The sequence below is a fragment of the Lasioglossum baleicum genome, unplaced genomic scaffold (assembly GCF_051020765.1).
Source record: "Lasioglossum baleicum unplaced genomic scaffold, iyLasBale1 scaffold2201, whole genome shotgun sequence".
NCBI classification, from domain to species: domain Eukaryota; kingdom Metazoa; phylum Arthropoda; class Insecta; order Hymenoptera; family Halictidae; genus Lasioglossum; species Lasioglossum baleicum.
This window is the reverse complement of record NW_027471260.1, coordinates 1,786-12,033: the sequence shown is the minus strand read 5'-3', so window position 1 is coordinate 12,033 and position 10,248 is coordinate 1,786. Positions and strand designations below refer to the sequence as shown.

General features: G+C 29.9%; 1 protein-coding gene across 1 annotated transcript; it reads left to right on the top strand.

Annotated features, from left to right (window-relative positions):
- The first annotated feature begins 4,086 nt into the window (after positions 1-4,086).
- On the top strand, positions 4,087-6,084 carry LOC143221308 (intraflagellar transport protein 74 homolog). The gene is made up of 2 exons (XM_076446782.1): positions 4,087-4,433; positions 4,569-6,084. The coding sequence occupies exons 1-2, from the start codon at positions 4,087-4,089 to the stop codon at positions 6,082-6,084; spliced, it is 1,863 nt and encodes a 620-aa protein (XP_076302897.1).
- Positions 6,085-10,248: the final 4,164 nt, after the last annotated feature.

Below are 10,248 nucleotides of genomic sequence, written 5' to 3'. Positions count from 1 at the left end.
ATCCCTGTTGCTTCCCACGACTTTAATATGCAGACGAGGCAATTTCAAATGCGACGCGCCAACATTTCAACCGAGAGACGTGCAAGCACCTCATTTGTCCCCATCGAATGACGATAGGTGTTACACGATCGTTCATTGATCAAGAGGAACGGAGATTTTCCCTTCGTTCGCTGTTTAAAACAATCTACAAAAGGTTTCCGATGTAAAGTTATTAATAATCAACAATTGAAAAAATTGATTGTAAAAATATATTTTTGAAATATCCAATGTTGCAATAGAAAATATTAAAAAATTTATTCATTGGCGACAATTATGTATATAGTTTCCGATGGAAAATTATTAATAACTAACAATTGAAAAAATTGATTGTAAAAATATATTTTTGAAATATCATCCAATGCTGCAATAGAAAATATTACAAAATTTATTTATCGGCGAAAGTTTTATATATAGTTTGCGATGTAAAATTATATTTTTGAAATATCATCCAATGTTGCGATAGAAAATATTAAAAAATTTATTCATCGGCGAAAGTTATGTATATAGTTTCGATGTAAAATTATTAATAACTAGCAATTGAAAAAATTGACTGTAAAAATATATTTTTGAAATATCATCCAATACTGCAATAGAAAATATTACAAAATTTATTCGCCGGCGAAAGTTGTATATATAGTTTCCGATGTAAAATTATTAATAACTAACAATTGAAAAAATTGACTGTAAAAATATATTTTTGAGATATCATCCATGTTACAATAGAAAATATGAAAAAATTTATTCGCCAGCGAAAGTTGTGTATATAGTTTCCGATGTAAAATTATTAATAACTAGCAATTGAAAAAATTGATTTTAAAAATATATTTTTGAAATTTCATCCAATGCTGCAATAGAAAATATTAAAAAATTTATTCATCGGTGAAAGTTGTGTATATAGTTTCGATTTTATAATAAATTTTTTCATGAGAAACTCGATTCCAATTACAATTTCTAACGTGTGTATGTACATATGTGTATATAAGTTCGAAGCGTGAAGCCAAAGCATATCACCTATACAAGTGTAAATCAAGTACGCCGATAACTAGGAATGTCTAACGCAACCTTCGAATGCACTAGCATTCCACAAAGGGTGTAATACTCTCTACTCAATTACACGGTACAGTGTTTAGGTTGATAACAGCATTTACAGCGTCATAATATTACTCGTGAAATTCCTTTGGAATTCATCCTCTTTCTCTCTCTCTCTTTTTAATTTTTTTTTCCATTCGTATAAACTTTCTTTTGTACAACGTGTATATACTCGAGAAAACATACAGGGTTATGCGTATTAAAAATAATAATTTAATTAACCCTTTGAACTCGAGAGGCGAGTCTCAGTCGCCATTTAATCAGTTTCTAAAGATCGATATTAATTAATACATCAAATTTAATATTACCCAACGATGGATGAAATATCGAAATAAAATAATTCTGTGTTTTAATTTGCATACGATTTCTTATTTACCATTTTAAAAATCTCGTCGACTTTATGGGTAGAAGTGTTTGAATTACTATTTTTCTGTAATGAAAATATCGTCGAGTGCAAAGAGTTAAAATAATAAAAAAAAAATAAAATTCCTACTATTATTTAAAAAACACTTATCACCGTTACGTTAAAACGCGTCATGTTGTGCAATCAATGCGTGATTTCGGTTATAAGCATTTTTAGTATCGAGTAATACGAGACGCTGTACTGCACGAAGCAAGCAACGCTTTACACGGACAAGATGATTTTTTTTTTTCTAGATGAACATCACGGGTGTAAAAAACAGTGCATGCAAGGTGCACAAATAAACAGCGTTCTTAAGATAAAAACATCAACACGTCGCGTCATTCTTCCAAAGCTAGCGCCGTAGTACATACTTGCGAAGTCGGCTGCACATTATAACGAGATTTTCTAACATCTGCTGACCATATAGCTGCCAAGCTTTTTACACATTCCTACACGTCGAACGCGTTGAAAAAATGTTTCATGTATTAAACCCTTTTCAGTCAATCGAGCAGATGCACGCATCCCAATGGACGTTGGAACGAGTTTCATCGAAATAAATTACCCTTCGACTCGAACCACGCCGCGAATAAATTTCAAAGCAGAAAGACAAACGTATACGTTTGATTCGGCTATTAAATCCGCGTACAACGCTAGATATAAAATTTCATAATTTTCCACGTTAAATTTTTAAACCATTTCCAACGATTATCGCGAGAAAAACATTCGGTAAAATTATTCGAAAATTCTACGATCCGATATGAAACGTTAGAGTAGCAACAAACGGCAACTTCAAGTTTGTGCATCACACGAGATAATTCTTTCGCGATCTACAAGGAATATGGCAGTTGGAAAAAATTTACTTTCTCTGTGAGAGGAAAGAGAGAAAAAGAAAGATGGAGATGTAGAAGCTGAGTGAGCGAGTACGAAACGTTAGAGACGAGAGAAAGAGAAAGAGAGGAAAGGTGAAATAGAAAGAGAGAGGTGACAGGTTGAAACTTACTGTTAAAGACGAGCAGCTTCCGCGTGGAGCCAAGCCTCTTGATGGGCGATTTCACACCGTCGATTTCTTCTTCGTCCATGTCGAAGCAGTAGTAACAGCTTCTCGATTTCCGTCGAAACGCACCGGTGTTGTTGTTCCGTGTTGTTCACGCACGCACGAGTCGACAGTTTCTATGAACGTGAGCACAAAATACTTGTCACAGTTTAAAACATTCTCAGGCACGAGGAGGTCACCGCTTGGTTGCGATGAAACCGGTTTACCGGGCAGCGTTGATACCTTTCTACGATCTGCACTAGATGCGCTATCACTGGGTACATGTGCCAGCCATGCATACGACTCCGGCCTATTGAGCAAAGAGCAAGAGGAGGAAAGGAAAAAAAAAAAGAAAAGGCAAGCCGAGAAGAAATGCCAATGCGAACGAGCGTGTATGAAACGAGTGAGCGGCGGACCGTTTATACGTCGACGGGACGAATCGCGATGCCACGGGTGAACGTAGCTACGCCGCGGGTTGCTGTAGTAACGCCGATTGGTTTCTGTTCTGGCTATCCCGAGGCACACTGAAGATATTCTTGGACTACCGTATATTAATTCGAGTTTGGGGGACCGGCGTCGCTACCGCCGTCACCGTCGCCGTCGCCGTCTCCGTCGTGCATCGCCACTTGGCCACCACGCCGCGTCACTTTTGTTGCTTAGCAACTGTTTCGCCCCAAGGTAACGTCACTCTGCTGCCATCTACCGTTCATTCGCCGAGCTAAATATCTCACCTTTTATTTCCGTTAATATTTTATTTTCAAATCGATAACTACGTTGGGAAATTAAAAATCCGGTGAGAGTATTGACTGGGAAAATAATTGATCGAAGCAACTAATTATCGGTTATCTAAATATTAGAATATTAAAAAGATAGATGTAATATTCGTATAATATCGTGTAATTTTTTAAATCAGAAATTTTATAATGATAATTAAGAAACAGTTGTCTGTGCCATCTATGGGTTTGAATTGGAAATATAATTAGAATGAAGAAACAACTGTCAGCGCCATCTATGAGTTTACTTGTTCCGGTTAGAGAAAAAGAAATCTATTTAAAATCATAAAAATAATGGATTTCTTTTTCCCCAACTAAGACAAGTTTCCAGTTTAAAACCATAGATAGCGCTGACAATTGTTTCCTAATTATCGTTAAGTTTCCTGTCTAAAATTATAGATGGCGCTGACAACTATTTCTTGATTATTATTAGGAAATTTAAAGTTCAGAAAATTATACTAAGTTGGGGAAAAAGAAATCCATTATTTTTATAATTTTAAATGGATTTCTTTTTCTCCAACCCAATATTTCATTTCGTATAATTATTGATTATTTATATCTTATATATTAACTTATGCTCATATTGATTTTATGGATTAGTTTCCATGACAACCAAGTGTGAAGCAAAAGTATTATAAAGTGCATCAATAAAGCACTGCTTAATTGGACATTTGCAGAAGTTTTTATTTTTAATACATAAAGTGTTAGTATCTAATAAAGTGAGAAAATATTAAAAATAAGCCATTATGATGCAAAGGCCGCAGACAAGTATTGCTGTGTCACAAAGCAAATTTGATAGATTTTACAGAGGTGTGAAGAATGAATCAGGAGAATTTTATGCTACTTCTGGAAACACTCGTCCAGGAACACCTGGTCAAAATGTATTGGCAAGGCCACCGACATCCGTGGCTTTACTTAATCGAGGATCTACAGGTACTTCGCGATTGAGCACAATTAGCTCCAGTAGTTCTGGAGCATTTAACGTAGGATTTCCATTGCCGGGTCAAATGAATATAAACATTATGGATAGGCCAATAACGCAACATGGAGTAGCAGGTATGAGACCTGGAACAGGTAGAGGAATGCCAATGAGCAGGTATATAAATTCTTTTTCTTGTAGCCTAACTAAATAAAAACACGAATTACGAAATTTCTAATATTGCTAATAAAGTTAATAAAAGTATCAAATACTTGCTTGTGTTCTTTTGTAATTCAAAATGGTTATTTTCAGACAAATTCAAGACAAAAGATATTATATTGCGCTAATGCAACTAAAAATTAGAGAGATAAATCAAGAAATTGCTGTCATTATGAAAGATATCGAGGATCAAACTAAAGAAAGAGCTACATATATTCATTATGATAAGAGAGCTAAAGATTTAGCCTTAGAATTAACAGCTTTGCAAGGACAATTAGCTGATTATAACATCATTGTGGACAAAATGACATCTGATATTGGGAAAGAAGTTATAGAACAAGAAACAGAGGAACTCGCTACAAAAAACGAACAAAATTCACTAAAAATTGAAGATATGTTTGAAGAAAAGAAAAGATTAGAGCAGAAGTTAAATAAAATAGAAAAACAATTAGAGGATAAAAAAAAAAGAACAGAACAGCTTATACAGAGTATGGACTATGATATGAAGGAAAAATATGATGAATTATCAAAAGAAAAAATAAAAGTGCAAGAAAAAGCAATTGAAATGCAACAGGAATTAGATGAATTATATAAAGAACAAGTTTATTTAGAAGAAGAAATAGCCTTATCCCCTTTAAAACAAGAAGCAGTTAAATTATATCTCAAAATGATAGAAACAGAAGAAAAAAGGGATAAGTTGAGAGAAGAAGAGAAACACAGGATTTCACCAGAAGAGGAAAAGGAAAAATTACTGCAAAAAATTAAGCAAGACAATATGGATATTGCAGCTGCAGAAGCTCAGTTGATTGAGAAGAAGAAACAAATGCAAGAAACAGAACAAAAACTTGAACAATTGGAAACGGATATAGAAGATAATCAGTCTGAAAAACAAATTAAATATAAAGAGCTCCGCAAACGAGAAGAAATGATAGAACAATTTATGGTTTCTTTCGACCAAAATAAAGAGGATGAGACTAACAAATTACACAAGTTAGAGGATACAATAGTTGAATATTTGGAAAATATTTCAAATATGTTAAATATTGATATTAATTTTATAGGAAGCGATGAAATAGCTATTTTGAATAATTTACCATTTTACAATGAGCATGAATATGTTAATAGTGATAAAAGTTTCGAACAATTAACGAAAGAAAATTTCAAGTTACAGCAGGTTTTTAGTGAAATGGAATTGTTGGAACAAAAACTTAAAACAGAATTTGATGAACTTAATAAAAAAATGAATAATAAAGAAAATACATCAGATGATTTAAATAATTTAAAAGCTAAATTGACGCTTAAGGAAGGTCAACTGATAACAGAATATGAACAAATAAAACATCAGCAATTAGAATACGAAGAAGAAATTAAAACAATTCAATTTGAATATGATGAAATAAAACAACGGTTAGAGAATAACGATGTGTATTCTCAGATTAATTTCTTAGAAAATACTTTGGAAAAGTTGTTAGAAGAACATAAAACAATTGAAGATTTTATTGCTAAAGAAAAAGAACGTGGTAATTATGGTCCAATAAAAAAAGATACTTTTAATTCAATAAATAATTACAATTCTATATTAAAAGAAAATCTAAAAACTATTTATTAATTAATGTTCTCCATAATTTTCTCTTTTTTAATTCCACTTTATCAGTGTCATAAGAAGTACAGATTAATTTAATACATATAAGTTTACAATAATTTATTAAAAACCTTTGGAAAGTTACATTTAGTTGTGTATTTTTTTACTTCATTTTTATCTTTGATTTTATGGTATACTTATAATTGTCTTATCTATTTATTTGTTTATAAAAAAAAATAATTTACCTACGTAATGATAAATTTATTATAAATTATATAATGTATTTAATTTCTCATTTACAACATTAAATTATATAAATTTTGAACACATTTAATAGAGTTATTATGTCATCATAATATTTTTAATATTAAAATAATTCTAGAATATAAATATAAGAAATATTTTCATATTACTCGTTTGATAAAGGATTTCGTTACAAGAGTATAAACGAAATATAAGTATAAGGAATGTGTTGTATGTTTATTATTATAAATATTAAAAATATACAGTAATATGATATTCTATATAAATATTCATAAATACTTTCAATAAAAATACTTCAAAAATCAATTTGACGTTATCTTCATTAGATTTTATTTCGCTGGAGTTATGTTTTATAATATGGCTTATAGATGGAGTTACTGTTGATTTTCTGTTATTCATGGATTATTATATTTTCTTTCAAAATAGAGATTTGTTATCTTCTGAAGTTATACATTTATAAATATTGTATATCTAATGTATAATTAATTATTAATAACAATAAACTTAGAAGAAGTGAAGCTTTCTATATTATTTTACTTTTTTACATTAAAATAAAAAAAACTTAAATATAATTGTTTCTTGTTATAAGTTCATAGATACTATACTTTGAATACATTATTTTGATAACAGAAATATTCTTACCTTAACAGTATAAATACGGAATATAAAAAGATGAATAGAATGAAGCGATAATGTATACTATGCAATACTGATGTAAACGTAGATTCTGAATGTTACAATTAACATAAAAATTGAGACAATGTAACTTATGTATTACATCAGTGTTTTACTTTAGCAGCATCAAAGACAGTATCAGATAAAACAAGAAGAATATATAATACATTTTTTGTTTATGCTATCCCGCTAGTTAACCTTTTTTGCATACAATACTTGAATTATATAAAAACAAACTCGACTATATATATGTTGTTTGTAGAATCAAACTTACTTTCGATAATGTACATATATGAAACGATTGTTATAAATCATTTTTAGTCCAAGAACGTTGATATGTATAACGTATCAAAGATTACTAACGACATTAACGTTCTTTTTTACACTGATGAAGTTAGTGTAATTATCATAAACGAACCTTGACTCTAATTGAACACAGTGGGATATATCTGTATCTGCTTTACCGGTTGCAGAGTTCAAGTTAACTATGAATTTAAGACAATCTCTGATTTTATCAAGGTCGATATCTTCTGTGAAATTTTTGCAGATGATACAACTATTATATATTATAATTTTGTAGCACGGTTTGGATTGGAGAAGGATACACGAGAAGGATAATAAAATGAAATAATACAATATGTTTCTGAAGTTTAAAATTTTATTCGATGTACGTGGATATTTCATGGAAAAGTTCATTTTTTTGTAGCAATGTTATTCACGGCAGTTACAGTAGGTCGTTATTAATATAGTTTCATACATTTAATTTGAATTGGAATCATGATTTATATACCAAACTTTCGAACACAATTTAAATAATTGATAAATAGCTGATACAAAAATTATATAAAAAAAACACACAAATCTAGCGAATAAATAGGCAAAACATTTATAAATCGCGATTTATATTACTGTAATAAATATTCGATAAATAAGTATTTAAGATAAATACAAACACAAACGCACACTCACACTTCGTACACAACACAGCAAACTATAGCAAAAAGTATGATTAAGTACGAGTACATGTGTAATAATCTTATGTTTTAAATTCTTACGATATAAGTTTAATTTATTAAGTAATTCGTAAATTATCTTATAAAATAGTATTTATATTAGAACGCAATTTAGTATACTTAAATCATATACAAAGTATCGTATCCTGCTTTAGGTTGATACACAAGCTATTTTTCGAATTAAATTAAACGTATTTTAGATTATACTTCGGATTTAGTAATTCTAATTTTTTCATTTATTTTAAAATATCGTAGACTAGATTACTATCCACGGACTGAGATCAAATACTCTACTAAGTTTGCCAAGTTGAATTAACATCAAAATAAATTGCACAATAATAAATAAGCTTCAAATTAAAATGTAGGACTCCAAACTATATGATTTGTATAACATAATAATTTGTTTTCTTTTATTGATTTATTGACAATTTTTTAAGATTTTTTTTCTTTTTTTTTTTTTTTTTTCTTTTCGTACCTGGATTGAACTGTTCGAGTTAGTGTCCGAGGATTCACTGACTAGATGACACTCTTAATAATTATATTATGAACTAGAACTTGACTAGAATTTATTACAATTTGATAATCGCAACGTGGATAGAATGAATAATTAATCGTTACGTTATTTTGAAATAAATAAGATTACTTTAAGAAAGGATGTTACGTATTGTCTTTGATCGGTATATTAGAATTAGACATTATCGAAACACACTAATGAAGATATCTATCAACTTAAAGGAAAATGAAAATTATATTAGTTAGTATAGAGATATTCTTAATTATTAAACACAGCCTCATAATACTTTATGAACTCGCATTGTTGCCTAAAAATATATTTTTTTTTTATTAATTTGTTATACTTATGTTTATTACCTTTTTCATTTTTAAATTACTGTAAGTTACATAAGTAATTTTATCCTGAAAAAGTAATTAGCTGCCGATGAGGACATTTTTATGAGTTTAATATTTAAATTTTATCGAATCATATGAATTTGGATAAGATCGAAATTGTAATACATCATCTGTACGTAACATCTGTTCGTTTTTACCGACTGCTGTTAATATAATTTACCTTATTCTCTGATTTCGAAACGAGTTACTGTAAAAATTCATTTATCTTTCATAGCTACTGAGGTTCTACGATTTTTAATTAAGGATTCTTTACCATAACTCTGACCCATAACGGTATTAAAGTAAATCACTGGCACGTTCCCCGAAGTTTGTGGAATATTAAATTAATTATGAATAATAAATTATACTAACGTATATACGACTAGATAATATATATGTAATATGCAATTTCTTAACTATTTCTAACGACAAGTTTTTTTTTAAGTTTTAGAAGGCGAATACGATATATTTTCACGACTTATTTTTTGTATGGCATCGCATCCACGGATATTTGACAAAGGTATCTAAATATGCAAACTAATGTCACGTGACTAGATGACAGTTCAAACCAAAAATCATTAAAAATTGCATTTACTTGTGGCCTGCATATTCTTTTTGGGAATATGGATTTATACTTACAGTACTTACGCATTAAATGAAAAGAACGCAATGACTAGAAGCATGGTTGACTAGAAACGTAAAGAAAGGCTAGACGAGAAAGTATACACACAGCCTCGTTGATGCTACGAAATTAAATTAAACATATATTTTTGGTAATTTAACGTTCCATCTTAATTTCTAGTAGTCTGCGAGAAAATTCGAAAAAATTCACCTCGAGATTGAAATACGTTGCATCAATTAAAATTAAATAATACTGACCAGAATATAGTTTAGACCAGAATATACTTTATGACTAGATCAATATTTTAATGACTCGATTTTGACTAGATCGTGATTATACTTTGTTTCTCTTTTAGACTAGATTCTATATTTTGATTCTCTTATCGAATATCAAATTCTTATCACGTGTCGACTAGATCGTTGTATTGTCTTTTTTTTATATTAATTTCTAAATAATACGCTGCTTTCTTTCATTCAAACACGATATAAATAAAATAAAAGAAAGAAGCAAGGACACTTAAAAACGAAAAATCATTGTACACCCTTAAATAAATAAATTACGACAAACTTGCTGCTCGGTGTTTGGAAATCTTCGAAAATTTTTGGAATCGCTTAGAATAACGTTACATTACAAACTAGAACCCTAAAATCCTAAAATTCTAAATTAATATAAATTAACGACTAGTTGAATTACGACTAGCACGGATTATCGATAAACGTTAGAACGAAT

Bases quoted from the DNA above. Each gene is read 5' to 3' on its own strand.
- LOC143221308 (XM_076446782.1), top strand. From the start codon at position 4,087: ATGCAAAGGCCGCAGACAAGTATTGCTGTGTCACAAAGCAAATTTGAT. The intron at 4,434-4,568 runs GTATATAAATTC...GGTTATTTTCAG, and splicing joins AGAGGAATGCCAATGAGCAG to ACAAATTCAAGACAAAAGAT.